The sequence below is a fragment of the Eschrichtius robustus genome, chromosome 20 (assembly GCF_028021215.1).
Source record: "Eschrichtius robustus isolate mEscRob2 chromosome 20, mEscRob2.pri, whole genome shotgun sequence".
NCBI lineage: Eukaryota > Metazoa > Chordata > Mammalia > Artiodactyla > Eschrichtiidae > Eschrichtius > Eschrichtius robustus.
In genome coordinates this window covers 6,917,875-6,936,805 of record NC_090843.1, presented here as the reverse complement: position 1 = coordinate 6,936,805, position 18,931 = coordinate 6,917,875, and the positions used below count along the sequence as shown (strand labels likewise).

Here is an 18,931-nt window from a genome sequence, read left to right as displayed (position 1 = left end):
ATGCATTAGCGACTCAGACATGGCCTTAAGGACTGGGAATGTGATTAATCAAACTGCTTATTCTCCACATGAAAAATGCAACATCAGAAAAGGCCCCATTGCACAGTCCCGGCTAATGATTAAAACCATCCTAGGGCTTCCCTGGTGGTGCAGTGGTTAAGAATCCACCTGCCAACGCAGGGGACACGGGTTCGAGCCCTGGTCTGGGAAGATCCCACATGCCGCGGAGCGACTAAGCCCGTGCGCCACAACTACTGAGCCTGTGCTCTAGAGCCCGCGAGCCACAACTACTGAAGCCCGTGCGCCTAGAGCCCGTGCTCCACAACAAGAGAAGCGACCGTAATGAGAAGCCCGTGCACCGCAACAAAGAGTAGCCCCAGCTCTCAGCAACTACAGAAAACCTGTGTGCAGCAGCAAAGACCCAATGCAGCCAAAAACTAAATAAGTGAATAAATAAATAAATTTTATAAAAAAAATAAAAATAAAACCATCCTAATACAGTCAGTGACTCATTGTTATTGATCTGGGCCTGAGTGGGGAATGGGCTGTACCTGGAGGCCCTGGTACCAGACCTGGCTGTACAATAAGCACCCAAGAACACTCCATCACTTTGAAGCTTGATTTTCTGTTACGCTGGGATTGTGCCTGGGATTGCGTGGGGCTGGAGAAATGAGGGGAGATGGCAGGAGTGAATGAAGCCCTTCTAGGGCTCTGCAGAGACCTAAGGTCTAATTAACAGAGGTGTATCGGAGGTGATAATGTTGACAATGATGATGATGATAGCTAACGTCAATTCAGAGCTTACAGCACATTTTTACCTATGCTATCTAACTCTCATCTTTACAAGAAATGGGTACTATTTTCCCGTCACGTTACATATTGTGAAGATAAGCCTTAAAGAGATTAAACTTATCAATGTCATATAGCTAGCAAGTGGAGGAAGAAAGATTCAAAGCTGGTGTGTCCAACTCCAGAATTGCTGCTCTTAACCACCAGACATACTACCTCTGCGTGGGGCGCCCTTTAGGGCTTTCTGGGGTGTCAGAGCCTGAATCTCCTTCTCTTCCTCCCGTCTTAATAAATGGGTCATCAAGACAAACTCTTTATGAACATCCATTATGTGCCAGGCACTGTGCAAAGCTCTGGGGATAAAAGAGTGAATGCGATTGGGCCCCAGTCTCCTGGAGCTTACCGTCTAGTGCGGGAATTGACAAACTTTTTCAGTAAAAGGCAAGATGGTAAATATTTTGGGCTTTGTGGATGATACGGTCTCTGTCACAACTACTCAACTGTGCCATCAAAGTGCAAAAGCGGCCAGAGACAATATGTAAAGAAATGAGCATCGCTGTGTTCTACAAAAAAACAAATTATTATTTTTTTGGCCATGCCGCGTGGCTTGCAGGATCTTAGTTCCCCAACCAAGGATCGAACCCGGGCCCCGGCAGTGAAAGCGCCGAGTCCTAACCACTGGACCACCAGGGAGGTCCCTAAAAGAATTTTTTTTAACTTTATGTAGTTTTGCCATGTCGCAGAATATTCTTCTCTACAGTTTTAGAAAAACTATTTAAGAATGTAATAGCCATGAACTTGTGCGTTATACAAAAACAGGTGGTGGGCAGGATTTGGGCTGCAAACAGTAGTTTGCCTACTCCTGGTCTAGTGGGATGAGCACAAAACACAATGACTTGTTAGAAATCAGAGCAGTATTTACCTCTGAGTACGAGGGAGGGAAAGTAACTAGAAGGGGCACAAGGCGCTCCTGGGGGTGCTGGCCATGTTCTACTTGATCTGAGTGGTGGTTACATGGTTATATTTCGTGGTGACTCATCAAATAGTACACTTATGGTTTGTGCACTTTTCTGTTCATTGTACTTTGTAAAGAAAAAAAATGTTGCCTGCCATTCCAGTTCTGCAAGAATCAAGCCATTAGCTACTGCAGTCACCCACTGACAATGATCCCTAAGGGGAATTCAGGATGGGGAAAAACAGGAAGCATTCTGTGCTTTGGATATACTGGCCCCTAGGTAGTTAATTTATATATCTAAGGAAAAATTTCAGTGACCCCATATTCTTGCATCTTACATGGAAAAGCACTAAAAGCATTAACTCGAGATGTCTGTTCTTTGTGATTAGCAATAATCTTTTTTTGCTTGACTACATGTTTTTCCCAGCAAAAAAAGTTCATATATATCCTGGCTCCTCCCTTACCTCTTTGGAGCAGTTTCTCAGAGTAATCTGAGAGGCTGTCTCCTGGGCTACAGTCCTCAGTAAGGTCCTGGAATAAAACTGAACTCACGATGTGCACATTGTGCATTTTTCTTTCAGTCGACAACTTCAATAAAAAAAATAATTTAAGAATGATACGGACTTCCCTGGTGGCGCAGTGGTTAAGAATCTGCCTGCCAATGAAGGGGACACGGGTTCGAGCCCTGGTCCAGGAAGATCCCACATGCCGCGGAGCAACTAAGCCCGTGCGCCACAACTACTGAGTCTGAGCTCTAGAGCCCGCGAGCCACAACTACTGAGCCCGCGAGCCACAACTACTGAAGCCCGCGTGCCTAGAGCCCGTGCGCCGCAACAAGAGAAGCCACTGCAATGGGAAGCCCGTGCACCGCAACGAATAGTAGGCCTCGCTCACCACAACTAGAGAAAGCCCGCGTGCAGCAACGAAGACCCAACCAGCCAAAAATAAATAAATAAATTAATAAAATTTTAAAAATTTATTAAAAAAAAAGAATGATAAAGCAGTGTAATAGGTAATGATGGGCTGGTTGCAGGGACAAAAAGGGCCCTAACCCAGCTTGGGAGAGGATGGGTCAGGAAAGGCTTCTCCAAGGATGTGCTTCACAAGAAGGCCCTTGGGGGAAGGGTGGGGGAGGCAGCATCAGGATCACTGGGTCAGATGTGACTACGGACCCGTCATTTAAAAATACATTTTGTATTACCATATGATCCAGCAATCCCACTACTGGGCATATATCCAGAGAAAACCATAATTCAAAAAGACACATGCACCCCAACGTTCACTGCAGCACTATTTACAATAGCCAGGTCACGGAAGCAACCTAAATGCCCATTGACAGACGAACGAATAAAGAAGACGTGGTACATATATACAATGGAATATTACTCAGCCATAAAAAGGAACGAAATTGCGTCATCTGTAGAGTCGTGGATGGACCTAGACACCGTCATACAGAGTGAAGTAGGTCAGAAAAAGAAAAACAAATATTGTATATTAACGCATGTATGTGGGATCTAGAAAAATGGTACAGATGAACCAGTTTGCAAGGCAGAAATAGAGACACAGATGTGGAGAACAAACGTATGGACACCAAGGTGGGGGAAGTCGGTGGGGGGGATGGTGGTGGTGGTGGGATGAATTGGGAGATTGGGATTGACATATATACACTGATATGTATAAAATATATAACTAATAAGAACCTGCTGTATAAAAAATAAATAAAATTTAAAAAACCCATCTTGTTCATTGTGGATTTTTTTGCCTTAATTTTGATCTTCTGAAACATTGCATTACAAGATAATTACTTTGATTACTGAGGTTTTTGGCGCTCCATTAAATTTTGCACTCCAGGCCATTGCCTCATTCGCCTCACCCTATTCCAGCCCGCTGGACAAGGGTGGGAGATCTGGCTCTGCCCTTGGTACAGAGGGCAAGACGCTCCTCTCTGTTCCCTTACCTATGTAAAGAGGAGGACGATTAAGCAACAAGATCTCCAAGGTTTAAAATTCTCCCTGGCCCGACGTGGACAGCATCTTATCGGGGTCAAACCTGTGTAACGTCCGGCGTCGGAGAACGGAATGGCCAAAGTCCTGCCTGCAGACCCTTTTTCCAGACTTCCGGACTCTGTGGTTATTACCCAATGGGCGGGGAGGCTCGCTTGAACCTGGCTTGTGATTGGCTGAGACGGAAACGACCCGGGGTACGCTATCAAATGGGAAAGGCGTTGCGTCATCAGCGAGCGACGACAGCTTCCGGGGGTGGGGTAAGTAAAGTAAGCTCCTTTCTAATTGGCTCCTTCTTTCAGGCGGGATTGAAACAGCAATGGGGATTTGCTCTCCTCCAACTCTAGGCTCCAGATAATTGGAGGGAGGGTAAAGATTACGGAGCAATTTATTGAGTCACGTACGGCCCGGAAGTCCTGGGGGGCGGGCCCTCAGCGGAAGCGGGTGGACCGGGGGGGGCGGGCTTTTCATTAGGGCGGCGGGATTCTTTCGGTTGTGGAGGTGGAGCCGCTGCGCTGTGCTTTCCTGGAGCGTGGGAGGCGGGATTTGGGGCGGGGCCGCGATTGTGGGTGGGGTCACAGGAAGGAGGAGGGCGGGGCCGGAGCCGGCGCGGGAGATCAGGGCAGTCAGCGGGGTCGGGTCCGCTGGCTAGTTGCTCTTTCCAGGCATGGCTCCGCGCTGTTGGCGCTGGTGGCCCTGGTTGGCATGGCCTCGGACCCGGCCGCCTCCTTCCGAGAGCACCCAGAGTAGGAGCAGGGCACCTCTAGGGCTGAATGGGAGCGCGGGGAGGCCTGCGAGCGCTAAGTATAGGAGTAGGAGCCGAGCTGGTTGCAGGGCTGGAGAGGGGAGAGAGAGGGGACCAGGGGCGAGACTGGAGGGGTCCACTCATGCAGATGAGATGGGGGTGGTGTACAGGGGCAGATGGCGGCCTGTGCGGTAATATGTGAGGCTCCTGGGGTGAGACAGGGATCAACAAAAGTGAGAAGGGGAGACCATGATGTCCACAGAAGTGAGAAGGAGTGAATGGGGGTGATAAGGAGGTCTGTGGGGCAAGAGGGAAGTCTGAGGCGAAACAGGGGCCTATATGGGCAATAGAGGGCTCTGTGGAGAGAGAGGTAAGAAGAGGTAAAATGGGGCCTTGTGGGCAGATCCACAGGGGCGATATGGGGTCTGTTGGAAGGATGTGGTATTCTAGCTGGGTGGGTTGGGAACCCGGTGAGAAAAATTAAGAAGTGCTGAGCAGGGAAGCTTCAGGGGTGATGGGGATTGTCGAGTAGGCCATCTTCAGCGGCGTGGTAAGTTCATGGGTGAGATGAGGGCTCTGGATGGAGACACAGCCTTTGGGAATTCAGATGAAGTAAGGGACCCTGCAAACGCCAAAGCTTTGAGGAAAAAGAGAAGGAGGGCACAGATGAGGGTGAAGCCTGGGAAACTCCGTTTTCTGTTGGACACTGAAGTTGGGGTTTGGGATGGGGAGGGAGTCTTGAACTGACCTTCCTCCCCGGTCCCCCCTGCCCTAGGCTTCCGCCAGCAGTTCTCCACACAGGAGCAGACCCCCCAGATCTGTGTGGTGGGCAGTGGCCCAGCTGGCTTTTACACCGCCCAACACCTGCTAAAGGTAAGCCGCTTCCTCCTGGTTCCTTTTCCCATGATTCACCTGCTGCTCCAATCCTAAGGGCAAGCTCCACTCCTTTGGGTTTTAAAAGCACTCCTGGGTCCCTGAAGGGGAAGGGGCTCCCAGCCCATCTAGACGGGACATTTCCTGCATGCTTTGTCACCTTGGGCTCCCCACTCTAGGTCCTCAGCTAGAAGAGAAGTGTGTTTGTCTCATGGGTGATGGTCAGTGGTCTGTGGCAGACGGTCGGCTATGCCTTCTTGGCCAAGTACTCCAGGGAGCTTATGCAGACCTGCATGATGACTTTGTCCTGCCCCTCATCTTCCCTTCTTTCTCCTCTGTCTCCACTCTGTCCTGAACATCCTGCATCTTGAGGCCACCCCCTCTTCTCAGGGATTTCTGTAACTTTAGGCACCTCACTGCACTCTCCTCGCCAATAGCTCCAGCCCTCCCCACGCCATGCTGGTCTTCCGGCCTGCTCTCCACCCTCCATTCCATGCCTTCCCCCCACCCCATGGCCGGGGTCTCAAGGTTTATAGTATTAGCCTTGGCGGGCAGCGCCCCAGGGTTGCTGGTTACCCTTGAAACTTCGGCAAACCTTGGTGGGAGGGAGGAGGGAGGGAGAATCATGGGTTGGCGTGAGTTGGTGGGGGTGGGGTGGGGGAGGGGTGCGGGAGACCTAGGCTGACTGAGACATAGGACAATGGCCTTGCCGTGGAGAGAGAGGAGAAAGGATGAATATATTAATTACATGCACAGACACACACACATATACAGATATTAATACTTAAAAAGTAGGGTGATCAACCTGCTCAGTTTGCCCAGGATGTAAGGCTTTCAGTGTTAAAACTGGGAGGGTCTTGGGAGGCCAGGACGCGTCGGTCACCCTGCCAAAAAGTGACCTAAGCACGGCTTCCAAGCAGCACAGGGGAAAGAGCTAATTACGATGAAGTGACCAGCATGAGCCCAGTTGGGTGGGGTCAGTCAGAAAGTGCTTCCTGGAGAAGTGAGTTGAAGGAGGCCTCAGGCTGTGGAGAGGGCATCCCGCATGGGCGCTGGCAGGGAGACCAGGGATCTCCCAGGGGCTGGGGAGATCCTGGAGGGCTCTGTGTAAGGGGCACTGTGCGAGCTGAGCCTGAAATTCGGAGAGGGAGGAGGGTAGGCCTTCCAGGCAGGATTCTCAATGTCCCCAGTGTGAACAAAGGCTCTGGCCTGCACATACTTTCCCTGGGGGAGGTGCTGGGGGATGGGCACCGAGGCCAGTTACAAGCTGGTCCTGGCCCACTGGGAGCTCCGAGCGACTGGCTGTGCTCCCGCGGCGGGAACACGCGCAGCACATTTGGGACAGTGCCACTTAGCCGAGTCAGGCACTGTCTGTACAGCATCTCATCGCATCCCCAAGACAAGTTGCGAAGCAGGTGGCATGACTTCTGCTTCACAGGTGAGAACTGAGCGAGGCTGCCCAAGGCCCCTCGTCTGAGCAGGGAAGGCCTGGGTTCTGAGCGGGGGCACTCCGATGGCAGAGCCCGCTCTTAAGCTCCGCGCTGGGCCATTCAGTAATCAACCACTGGACACTGACATGATCCAGGCACAGCTTGGCACTGGGAACATGGGTGTGAGCAGGACAGACGTGGTCCGCATGCTCAAGGACCTGACAGTCTACTGTGGGAGGTTGTGGAGTGGTGGGAAGAGGGTTTACGTGGTATTCTAGGGCTCTGATGTGGGGGGGGGGGCATTTACAGGAGGGGCACCTAACCCAGCCTGGAGGAGGTGACGTCCAGATTGCTGTCTCAAGGACAGAAGGAGCAGCCCGGTGGGGCAGGGGGATGGGTAAGAGGCCAGAGGGCCCCAGGCACAGAGAACCGTGTGACAAAGACCCAGAGGAAAGAGAATGCGGGTTTGGGGACCGTTGAGTTCAGGAAGGTGGGCGTGTGGAGTGAGGGTGGAGGGGTGAGAGCAGAGGCTGGAGGAGGTGGGTGGGCCCAGATCCTGGTGGCTGGGAAGCCAGTGACCAGCTTGGACTCAGGCAGTTTCTCTTGGTGCTGTCCACCCCCTTCCCTGCATCAGAGTCCCCTGGGGGACTTGTGAAAATACACATTTCTGGGCCTAGTTCCCACCTAATCAAACTGTGGCTGGGGCCCAGGAATCAACATTTGAAAACAAACCCCCGCCTGCTGCTATAGGTGGTTGGCTTCAGTGAAGGGTTTTAGGCAAGGGACTGAAAGCACCCTGTTTTTGATCTGGAGCTCTCTCTCTGCCTGCAGGGCAGACAGCAGAGCGAGAGGCAGGGCTGGTGGCCGAAAGAGCAGTGGGGAGGATGGGGGTCTGATTGGACAGGGTAGAGGGGAGTCAGGGAGGAGCCCCAGCTTCTGACCCCGGAGCAGAGAGGGAGAGGTTTGGGGGAGGGGAGGACTGACTTTCATCCCAATGGGTGTGAGGTGTCTGGGGTGCGCTGTTCAGGGGTCTCAGGCTTGGTGGGAGGTCTGGGCAGAAGAGAGAGAGTAGAATGTCATCAGTAAGTCCACGGGAGTTTGAGGTCACAGGAGGGAGCGGATGACAATTCCGCAGGGAATGTGTGCCGGGGCAAGGGAAGGGGGGGGTCTCAGATTGGAAGAACCTCAGAGAATATTCGTGTTAGAGGGGGGACAGAGGAAAAGGGGCCTGGAAAAGAACAGCCAGAGGGATTGGAGGGACCTGTGAGAGCTAGGGAGGAGGGGCATCCTGGAAGATGAGGCCAGTCCTGTGAGAGAACCAGTAAATAGGTCCAGTGGGTTGAGCCTTATGGAGGTGGCCTTGGAGACAGCCCTGTGAGCTGGAGGGAAGGCTCCACAGCTGGAAAGAAGGGAAGATAAGATGGAAAGGCGGATAGCGTCCGGTATTGACCTCCGGGCTCAGCAGTTTGAACTTTGTCCCACGGCAGGACAGCCAGGGAAGGTTTGTGAGCAAGGTGGTGAGATACAACTACCACAAAAACCACAGTGACGGTAATGACAGCTTTTGATTGAACACTCACAGCGGGTCACTCCCTGGGCTAAGGGTGTAAGCTTTGCTCATTTCATCCAGAACCCCACGCCAGAAGGAATGTTCTGTGCTCCAGTAAGGAACATTCCAGTGGCACAGAGTCAGATAGCAGTGGGGCTGGGTTGGCCCCGCGGGTCCAAAGCTGCAGCTCTTCAAGGGCACAGTGACGTCAGCGGGGCTTGAGGGGGATGGGGAGAGTCGGGAGGCACGGTGGGCACGTGGGGGGCCGGGGCTTGGGTGCAGGCAGTGGGATGTGGACAAAGGCGACGAGCCGAGCGTGAGGCTTTGTTGGGGTGAGGGCTGCTGGGGGGCGGGAGCTCGTTTGCCTCGAGTCCCACTGAATCGGGGGGGCGGAATCGCGCAAGAGGCTGATGGGGGCGCGAGGCAGGGTAGTGTCATCCACGGGAGCCCCAACTGCTTGACCCTGAACCTGCTTGTGGCCCAGAGTCTCACCATCCTGACCTCTGGGATGTTTCCCAGCAACCCTGAGAGGGGCGTGTCATCTGTCCCGGTTTACAGAGGAAGAGACTGAGACCCAGGTGGACGCTGGGACTTGCTGGGGCCATGCGGCTGTTTGGTGGCAGAGCTACACCACACTTGTCTGCCCGACCCCCAAACCTGAGCCTTCCCCACGGCCCCTCTGGGTGCCCTGGGGTGGGGGGCAGGCAATGTGGAACCGACATATGAGTGAGATTGTTTTTTCTAAGACTAGGAGTAGGGCCACTTCCATCCCCGTGTGCTCCCCTCATGCCCCAGCTGTGCCTCTAAGTCTCTGTCCTGCTGGTCTGCTTTCCAACAGGATGGTCTTGGAGGCTAGAGCTAAAGCAGGTATGAGTTTCCAAGGGTGGTTCTCAGGTCATCTGCGGGCTGGGCATTTCTAGAAGTGTCCGCGGGTTCTAGGCCAGGGCTGTGTGTCACGTCTGACCCAAGTAGACGAAGAAGTTCCCCTGATACAACTCCAGTGGAGGGAAAGCTGCCGTCTTCCTTGGTTGGCCAGAGTTCTCGCCATCTCAATGGGCTGGCAGTCCTTGAAGTCTGGCCTCGGCTACCCTGGCGCTGTGCTGCCCACTCCTCTAGCCCGGCTCTCTAGGCAGATGGGGAGTCGTGGGCCTTTCTCTCTCCTTGCAGAGGGTCGAGGCCACCTTGTTAGCCCACTGAGCTGGGCTCTCCTGCTTTGTCCTGGGAAGGGCAGGAGCCACAGGGGCCTCCCTCGGCCCCACCAGCCATTGCCTTCTCCCCCAGCACCACTCCCTCGCCCACGTGGACATTTACGAGAAGCAGCTGGTGCCCTTCGGCCTGGTGCGCTTTGGCGTGGCGCCCGACCACCCCGAGGTGAAGGTGGGTCTCTCTGGGCTCAGAGCAGGGCTTTGGAGACTTTGGTTGAGGTGAGGAGGGAAGGGAGGCTCCCTGACCGCATGGAATGACCCCAGGCCCTCTGGGGGGATGCCACCCCGGACACTGTGGGGTGAGGGTGGCACAGCCACGGGCCCTGGAGCTGCCCCACCCTCTAACCCCTCCCACTTCGGGCCCCGGCAGAATGTCATCAACACTTTTACCCGGACGGCCCACTCTGACCGCTGTGCCTTCCACGGCAACGTGGTGGTGGGCAGGGATGTGACCGTGCAGGAGCTGCGGGACGCCTACCACGCCGTGGTGCTGGTGAGCGCAGGCGGGGGTGGGGGGGTGGGGGGGGAGGGGGCAGGGCCGCAGCAGTGGTTGGTGGCAGCGGGTGGAAGGCCTAGGGGTGAGGGCCACGGCGGAGGCTATGGAGGAGGAGCCGGAAGGAGGCCGCTGGGAGCCTGGCGGGGGCTGCCTGGCCCCTTAGCTGCTGCTGAGGCCTCTGGGTCTTTCCTCAGAGCTACGGGGCAGAGGACCATCAGGCCCTGGAGATCCCCGGAGAGGAGCTGCCTGGCGTGTTCTCAGCCCGGGCCTTTGTGGGCTGGTACAATGGGCTTCCTGAGAACCGGGAGGTGAGTTTGGGGAGCACTCCCCCTGCCTCTTCCTCCCCACTCCTCACCGGGGCCAGGGGCAGCTCTTGGCTGCCACAGCTCGGGGAAGAGGGAGCCACAGGCCTGGGAAGCTCGCAGTGAGATGAGATGTGAAACATCAGGCTGACTGAGGGGGGAGGCCTCTGGGAAGAGGGGCCGCCGGGTCGGGGTGGAGGGACCTGAGCTGAAGCTCAGGGTGGGTGGACTTTCCGAGTGTAGGGGAGCCTGAGGGTGTGGCCGGGGACTGGGCATGAGGCTGAGATTAGCCTGACTGGGGCCAAGGTTAGGGGACCCCTATCCAGACCTCTGTCCTCCAGCTGGCGCCGGACCTGAGCTGTGACACGGCCGTGGTCCTGGGGCAGGGGAATGTGGCTCTGGATGTGGCCCGGATCCTGCTGACGCCACCTGAGCATCTGGAGGTGAGTGGGTAGGTCAAGGGCTGGAGGGGTGGAGGGGTGGAGGGGGGGTCACACCAAGGAGAGGGTGCCCCTGCCTGCAGGGTTTGGGCCTCGTCCCTCCACGCTGAGCCTCTGTCTCCCCTTGGTGCTGGGCAGAGGCCTTCTAAAAGGCAGCCTGTGAGCTTCGTCTCATACCATTTCCCCCTTCACTTTCTGCAGCTACATAGGCTTTTTGAAAAAAAGTTTTCCGTATACACCCACCATTCCTCTTGCTCAGAACCCTCTCAACTCACCTCCTGCCCGTTAACCTGTTTGCATCTTTTAGTTCTTGGTTCAGTTGTCCCTTCCTCCAGGAAGCCTCCATGGACCTGAATAGGTCCATTTCCCTGTAATACTCTCCTCCCGTAGACTTGGCTACTTCTGTTTCAAAGCATGTTGTCACCACTGCAATTTTATACTTTTTATTGAATATTCGATAAGTCTCTCTCTCCACCAGATCAGAAGCTCTGTGAAGGCCGGCACCACGTCTCTTTTGCTCACCGTTCACACCCCCCCGCCCCCCAACCCACGCCCTTTGCACAGTGCCTGGCACGTGGTAAACACTCAGTAAACACTTGTCGAATGAAGAGCGTGGGCCTGGTTTGCTACTAATTGGAGCCATTTGCAGAATTGGCAGCAGTGCTCCATCTGGCCACCAGGGGGGTGGGCAGTGGTACCATCTCAGGCTGCCAACCTTCTCACCGCCCAGCTAATGGAGAGGCCCCTTCTGCTGTCAGTGTCCAACGACTTTAAGGTCCTCCTTTTGTGCCAGAAAACGGATATCACGGAGGCTGCCCTGGGGGCACTGAGACAGAGTCAGGTGAAGACGGTGTGGATAGTGGGCCGACGTGGAGCCCTGCAAGTGGCCTTCACCATTAAGGTGCCGGGGCCTGAGGGAGAGGGGCCAGGGTCCCAAGTAGATGGTCTGCCCCTTGGGAGGTGTGGCAGGGCAGAGCTGCCTGGGGTGGAAGAGGGAGAGCCAGGCAGGCCCCCCTGGGGCCCAGTGCCTGCCTTCTGGCGGGAGCGGGTGGTGTCTCCCACCTGGGCTGGGTTCTGGGGTGGGCTCAAGAGTGGACAGCGCTCTGGGCCTGACTCCTCCCCCACTCCCCGCCCACACCTCCAAGGAGCTTCGGGAGATGATTCAGTTACCAGGAACTCGGCCCATTTTGGATCCTGCGGATTTCTTGGGCCTTCAGGACAGAATCAAGGGTGAGGGGCCCTGGCCTGGCCCCCCGGCTCACTAGGGAGGGGATGGTCTAGGTCAGAGAGGGCTCGGGGGAGGGCATTAGGGGAGAGGGCTGTAACCCGGACACCGCCCTGAGATGTTCTGTGTTGCTAACAGAGGTCCCTCGCCCGAGGAAGCGGCTGATGGAACTACTGCTCCGAGCAGCCACGGAGAAGCCAGGGGTGGCGGAGGCTGCCTGCTGGGCATCGGCCCCCCGCGCCTGGGGCCTCCGCTTTTTCCGAAGCCCGCAGCAGGTGCTGCCCTCGCCAGATGGGCGGCGAGCGGCAGGCATCCGCCTGGCAGTCACCAGACTGGAGGTGAGTCTTCTGTTACCCAAAGACACCCCCATTCTCAAATCTCCCCAGCCCCAGCCTGGTGTTTCCCACACTCTCCCCACAGGGTGTTGGTGAGGCCACCCGGGCAGTGCCCACTGGAGACGTGGAGGACCTCCCCTGTGGGCTGGTGCTGAGCAGCATTGGGTATAAGAGCCGCCCCATCGACCCCAGTGTGCCCTTTGACCCCAAACTCGGGGTCATCCCCAATATGGAGGGCCGGGTTGTGGATGTGCCAGGTGAGAGGGAGCAGTGGGGGACAGGGAGGCTGGTGTCTCCCGGGGCCATTCACATTCATTCATTCACCTGGTGACATGCATTGAGAACCTGCTCTGAGCCAGGCCCTGTCCCAAGACCCTGGCCCTGCCCCAGCCTCCTCCTGGCCCTGCCCCAGCCTCCTCCTGGCCCTGGAGGAAGCTCCCAGTCTAGCTGAGATGGCCACACATATGTCTGGTTATTAAGTCATTCAGTTTACTGAGGCCTGCTCTGGGCTAGGCCTAGTGCTGAGACTGGAGATGAAGGAGCAGCCCCTTGGCCTCAGCGAGCTTCCAGCCTGATTTAACATCCACACACCTGTCTAGTCATTAATTCATTCAGTCAGTGTTGACTGAGAGCCTGTTGAAACAAGGTGGGCAGGACCCAGCTCCTACAGGGAGCTCCTGGTCTACAGGGACACTGAGGTGTAAGGGGGGACGGCATGGTGAATACAGGTTGGGAAGCCTTGAGGGCAGTGGGCCAGCGGCCAGAGTGGGCCCGGCTGATGGATGCTGGGAGGCCGTGGGGTGTATGGAGGCGTGTGCACGTGTGTGTGTACTGAGGCCCAGGCTTGCCAGGGGTGTCCAGCCAACTCCCCATTGCTTGCCCCTTTGTTACCCCTCTCCAAGGCCTCTACTGCAGCGGCTGGGTGAAGCGGGGGCCCACAGGCGTCATCACCACTACCATGACTGACAGCTTCGTCACCGGCCAGATTCTGCTGCAGGACCTGAAAGCGGGGCTGCTGCCGTCTGGCCCCAGGCCTGGCTATGCGGCCGTCAAGGCCCTGCTCAGCAGCCGAGGTCTGGGCCCTGTGTGAGCTCCTGGGAGGCGGGGTGGGGGGGCTCCCTGGGCCTTTCACTGTCTGGAAGGGGGCTGCTCTGGGCTGGGGTAGAGGAGGAGGTGAAGGCAGTGACCCGTCTTCCCTGTGCCGCAGGGGTCTGGCCTGTGTCTTTCTCGGACTGGGAGAAGCTGGATGCTGAGGAGGTGTCCCGGGGCCAGGGTGTGGGGAAGCCCAGGGAGAAGCTGCTGGATCCTCGGGAGATGCTGCGGCTGCTGGGACGCTGAGCCCAGATCGCAGGCGGGCACGGAGGGGAGGAGTGCTGTGCGGGGGAGAGCGATCTGCACCACAGCTGCATCGCCTGGCCGTCCTGGCGTGGGGCCTTGGCTGCCCCTTTTCCAGGGGCCTCTGAGCACTTCCTCGTGCCGGAAGGTCGCTCTTGCCACTGTGGGTAACTCTCAGCAAGGAGATAACCTTAGTTAGGGATGGGTGCAGGTGCAGGCTGACCTTCCTCCCTCCTGCCTATCTCCTGCTGGACTGTGGAGGGTCACCAGGTCGGAAATATGCTGGAAATAAAACACCCGCAACCGAGGGACAGTGGTTGATGTGCGACTTCTTCTGGGGCCCGGGGTCACCTTCCAGCTGCAGCTCCCCTCCAGTCACCAGGTGGCGCTGCAGAGCCAGCTCCCTGCTCAGGGGCCTCTTGGGGGCTTGAGGGGTTTTGGCAGCCAGTCCTGGCACCCACCGTCTTTTTCTCAGCTTGGCCCTGCTGCTGCGGCCTGCCTGCCTGCCTTCTGCCCACACGGCAGGCACCCTGTGACCCCAGCCTGCCTGCCCTGCTGGCCCTACTGCTGGGTTCTCCTCCCTGGTTAGTCCCCAGTACAACCCAAACAAGAAAAGAGAACAAGAGGGAGCTGGGCAGCAGCTTGCCACATCTGCTCCCTGTGGCCCCTCTGTCTCGTGCGGGTCCCCCACTCTGTCCTTCCCGCCTTTGTTGGTTTCCAGCCAGATTGACAAGCCTTTAAAAAATAGTACCTCAGTGTCCGTAGCCTGTTCACCATCTTTTACACCAGGCCCCAAGATGCTGGCCTCACTTCATAGACTGGGGGATTCTCGGAATTAACCGGCCCAAGGTCACACACCCAGTGAGCTTCGGGCTCCAACCCAGGGTTCCGGGCAGCCTGTTTTCTCCGAGGTTGCACTTGGCCCCGAGTGTCCTGTCGGGTCTGGGGACACAGTCGTGGAGAGGGGAGAAGGGAGGCGAGGGCGGGCAACAAGAGTCCTAGAGCAGCTCGGGAGCGGGCGGCGGGGTGGGCCGGCCGAGGCGGGCCGGGGCGGGGCGGAGGCTGCGGGACCCGGTGGGGCGGGCCCGTGCGGGTGGCGGCGGCGGCAAGCGCCCCGCTACAGCCGGTGGGCGAGCCCTGGAAGCCTGGGAGCGGCGCGCAGCCCAGCCCGGGACGGAGCCGGGCGCCGAGCGGGCCACCAGAGGGGCGCGGGGGGCGGGCCCGGCCCAGCCCGCCAGGCCGCGCCACGGGCACCGGCTCCGCGGCGCCCTAGCAAAGGCGCCCGCCGGTCTAGGACAGCACACGCCAGCGCGCTGAGCCGAGGCGCGGGGACATGCAGCGCGCGGGAGGCGGCCGGCGCGGGCTCTGGGCGCGGGCGCAGCGCCCCTTCCCTCCGGTGAGTGGCGGGCGCCGAGCCGGGGGCGCCAACTTCGCCGCCAACTTGGGGCTGGGTTCAGGCGCCGCGCGGGCAAGGACGGCGGAGACAGATGGCGCGGCACCGGGGAGAGTCTGGTGGGCGCAGGGAACCCCAGGAAGGGGGCGCCGGGGGACCGGGACCCTCGGGGACCGGGCCTGGGGTTTGGACCCGGGCGGGCGGAGAGGAGGTGAGGAAGAGAGGCCGAGGTGACAGGCGCGCGGCGGGCGCGAGGGAAGGACGCGGGCGAGGCGCCCAAGACGTTCGTCTCCTGGGTCGCCGAGCCCTCCAGCTCTTTCGCCCGGCGCCGCGGCACCGCAGGGGAGGGTGCGGTGCGGGGACGTGGGAGTCTGGGCTGCGGGCCCCGAAACTGTTGCTGCTGGAAGCCGGGCGGGGGCTGGGGAGCGGGGCTGGGAGCTGGGGCCGCGGCTGGGTTCGGCCAGAGCGAAGGGGGCTGGAGAGGGCACGGAGCAGAGAGGACGAAAGGGGGCTGTCGGTGGCTCCAGGAGCCCGGCCCCCTGCTCCCGGAGGTCTGCTGAGCACCTACCGCGCGCAGCTGCCTTCACACCCCCGCCCCTTCACCGGCTGTAAGTCCCCCAGGTCCTCCCCTCCCAGCTCTTCCTTCGGTAGAGCGCTCCCTCCTCTGACCTCAGGAAATCAGCGTGGGCTTCACCGGGTGGTGGGCTCTTCCCAAATGCTGGCCCCGCGCCCGGCGGACCCAGGCTCCGAGGAGGGGAAAGGAAGGGTGGGCGAAGAGGACCTGGAAGAGCCGAGAGCCCGGGTGCGCTGGGCCCTGGCTGCCCCACCAGGGTGTTGCTCTGGTCCCCCGGGGCTTCGACCAGGATCCCCGACGGCGGGGAAGGGGAGCCACTGAGCCTCCTGCGGCAGAAGGCGGTTCGTGCCAGGCCTAGGTGGGCAGGGCCAGGGCCATAGGAAGGCAAAAGCACCCAGTGGCCAGAAAATCGCCAAGGGTGCGTCCCACGGCCCATCCCAAGGTCCTGCTGGGTGAGCGAAGGGGGAATTCCCGCGGGGCCCTGACGCTCACCCCACTTGTCCTTGTCCTGCTCACCCGTCGGAACTTCGGGCTCAGTCCCCAGCCCTCTGATAGTGGCACCGCCCTGGCTCCATCCGACCCGGGCTATGGAGAAACTGAGGAAAGGAACTTGGGCGGGGGCGAGGAGCTCGTCTGCTCAATCTCAGAGCCCGTCTAGTTTCTGGCTGCGCCAGTCCGTTTCCAACCTGCTCCTAAACCCCGTTAGGAATTCGAAGAGGAACGTGAAGGGGACTGCGTAGGTCGGGAACCGGACTCCTGGGTTCGCCCTAGGGCAGGGCTGCGCTGGTACCCGCCTACAGCCCCGCCTGCCAGGCGAACTCGGCGCCCCCCACCCGCGGGGCTTGGGGTGGCGACCCAGCTTGGGGCAGTGGGGATGGGGGCCTGGGAGCCGGGACCCCCGCAGAGGGTAGCAGCGAGGCGGGGGGCGCGGAGTGCGTGGTGCCCAGTTTGGCCGCCAGGAGGCGTGGCGCGGGTCCCCGCGCCCGGAGTTGCCGCCGCTGCTGCCGCCGCATCGCGAGTGTCCTTGAGCCGCGGGTGACGGTGGCTCTCGCCGCTCGCGCCCCCTCCTCCCGCGGGGGGAGCCCGATGCCACGTTCCCTATGAATTATTTATCGCTGGCCTAAAAATACCCCGAACTTCACAGCCCGAGTGTAAGAGATTCCCCCGGGGGTTCCGGGAGGAATCAGCTTGGGGGGGGGCGGGTTCGTCTTGGAGGAGGGACACGTCGGTGACCGCGCCAGTGGGGGCAAGGTGGAGGGGTGGTCTTCTCCCCTGGCGCCTGGGTTCAGGTCTTAGCTCGGCAAAATGGAGGGAGGGAAACCCGACGGCAAAGCCGAGGCCGCTCACTCGGAGGGCAGTGGATCCAGAGGAGCCGCGCAGCCGGGGTCCCTGGGCTCCCGGGAAACAGCGCGGCTGGTGGGTTAGGCCGACTCCTGGGACCGAGGCTCCCGGCCTAGAAGAGGGGGCGGCCATCAGATGTCTGGAGTGTGAGTGCGTGTGCACGTCCGCGTGCGGGAGCCTGCCTGGGATTGGGGGAGCAGGGGGAAGAGAAGAGCCCTAAGCTCGTGGAGGTGCTCAGGCCGTTCAAGGTGATGCTGAGTGTCCCGGAAGTGTCACCATTGCCACTCTCCGCCGGGCTTTTTGGGGGTCCGGGTGTTCATCAGATATTAACAGCACGTTTGTGAAAGGTGCGGACGGCAAGTGGGTGGGCAGAGGTCCTTAGGACAACAGGACAGCATGGGGCGGGGGCATCATGCAGTGGGCAAATTCCTGAAACAGGGGGCAAAATGACGGAGGGAGCCATCGCAGGGGCATAGCCAGGAGCTCCCCAACCCAGGAGGGGGGGGGGCTGGGGGTGGGGGAGAAGGGCAACTGGCTTAGAGCCAGACCCAGACCCTCTGTCTTCTCATCCGTGTTTCCAGAGCTGCCATGCACTAAGGCAGGTGCTCTGTGGGAGAGGGATTTAGGCGGGGCTCTGAAAATTCTGGAATTTGTCCTGTAGACAAGAGAGAGGCAGTGGGAAGAGGACATTGTAGCCTGAGGGAACAGCAGAGCAAAGGCCTGGGGGTGAGGACAGTGGGAGCTGTCTGGCCACCAGACTGGAGGGAGTGTGGGGTGCACGGAGGGGAGGACAGTTGGGGTGCCTGGGGCTCTGTCCATGGGACCCAGGTGTCTGGACTTCATTTGTGGGCACCAGGGAGCAGCTGTGCTCTTTGAGGAGGGGTGCAGTGGCCAGAGGACTGTTTCAGGCCAGTGGGGCAGGCGGGGGTGGGTGGATGGGAGGTGGAGAGGTGGGAGGCCAGGGGGAGGCAAGTGGGAGATTGGATCAGGCCAGGGCTCGGGGATGACCTCCTGCCTTGCGGGGGAGGCTGGATGCCACGTGGTGCTCAGACTCTGGAGCCTGAATCTCTTGGAATCTGCCCATTGCTATTTGAAGCTCAGAGACTGGCCTGATTGGGGCCCCTCCCTCCAGGAGCATTCCGCAGTCCCTCCTGGGGAGAGGCAAGACCTGCACCAACTTCCTCTCCTCCTCAACTCCAGTCCTGGAGGACACCTTCCCAGCAGGGAGAGTTTCTAGGGGCAGTTCCCCCTCGGAGTTGAGGGAGGACCTGGGTCCTTCATCTAGAGTCACGTGGTCCAAAAGAAACAAAATGAGAGCCACATGTAGGCACATTAGAAAAAGGAAAAAGAAAAGTGAAATGAATTCTAACACTGTATTGTTTAACTCAGTGTAGCTAAAATATTTCTTCAACATGTAATCCATATAAAAATATTAGTGAGAGATTTTCTTTTTGTAATACAAAGTCTTCACTCTCCAGCGTGCCTATTACACTTCACAGCATACCTCAGTTTGGACGAGCCACATTTAAGTGCCCAGTAGTCCTACGTGACTGGTGGCTGCTGTATTTGACGGCACGGTTCTAGAGCTCAGAGCTGGGAGGCGTAAGTGGGGGAAGCTTCGGGCTTCCCAGAGGATGGGGAACCTACAGAGGTGGGCAGAGATGAGCACAGAGAGGCCTTGCAAAGGCAGAAATGAACCCAACTGTGCTCTTTGCAGGTGTGATTTGAAATCCCTGATTGGAGGTAGTGGTGGGCACGGCACGCTTAGGTTCCCACCCTAGAATCACACACCTCCGGGCTGACGTTCTAAGTCAGTGTACTGGGAAACCATACACAGAGGGAGATTTCAAGGGCACAAAAATGAGCACTCCCCTGCCAAAAATCCTGTCTTCTCATTTTGAAATGAAACCAAGCCCAGCCTGGTCACCATTTGGCTCTCCC

At 58.3% G+C, this 18,931-nt stretch overlaps 1 protein-coding gene across 4 annotated transcripts; it reads left to right on the top strand.

The window, feature by feature from the left end:
* Window positions 1-4,342: 4,342 nt before the first annotated feature.
* On the top strand, window positions 4,343-13,989 carry FDXR (ferredoxin reductase). 4 transcript variants are annotated; one of them, XM_068531231.1, is made up of 13 exons: window positions 4,343-4,493; window positions 5,085-5,203; window positions 5,294-5,365; window positions 9,626-9,721; window positions 9,920-10,042; window positions 10,240-10,353; window positions 10,689-10,790; window positions 11,581-11,688; window positions 11,933-12,017; window positions 12,151-12,350; window positions 12,433-12,604; window positions 13,250-13,420; window positions 13,555-13,989. In XM_068531231.1, the coding sequence occupies exons 1-13, from the start codon at window positions 4,415-4,417 to the stop codon at window positions 13,683-13,685; spliced, it is 1,572 nt and encodes a 523-aa protein (XP_068387332.1). In that variant the 5' UTR covers window positions 4,343-4,414; the 3' UTR covers window positions 13,686-13,989. The 4 variants fall into 4 exon arrangements, with proteins under 4 accessions (XP_068387332.1, XP_068387330.1, XP_068387329.1 ...); XM_068531229.1 differs by lacking the exon at window positions 5,085-5,203 and having other exon boundaries at window positions 5,268-5,365; XM_068531228.1 differs by lacking the exon at window positions 5,085-5,203 and having other exon boundaries at window positions 5,268-5,365; window positions 10,674-10,790.
* Window positions 13,990-18,931: the final 4,942 nt, after the last annotated feature.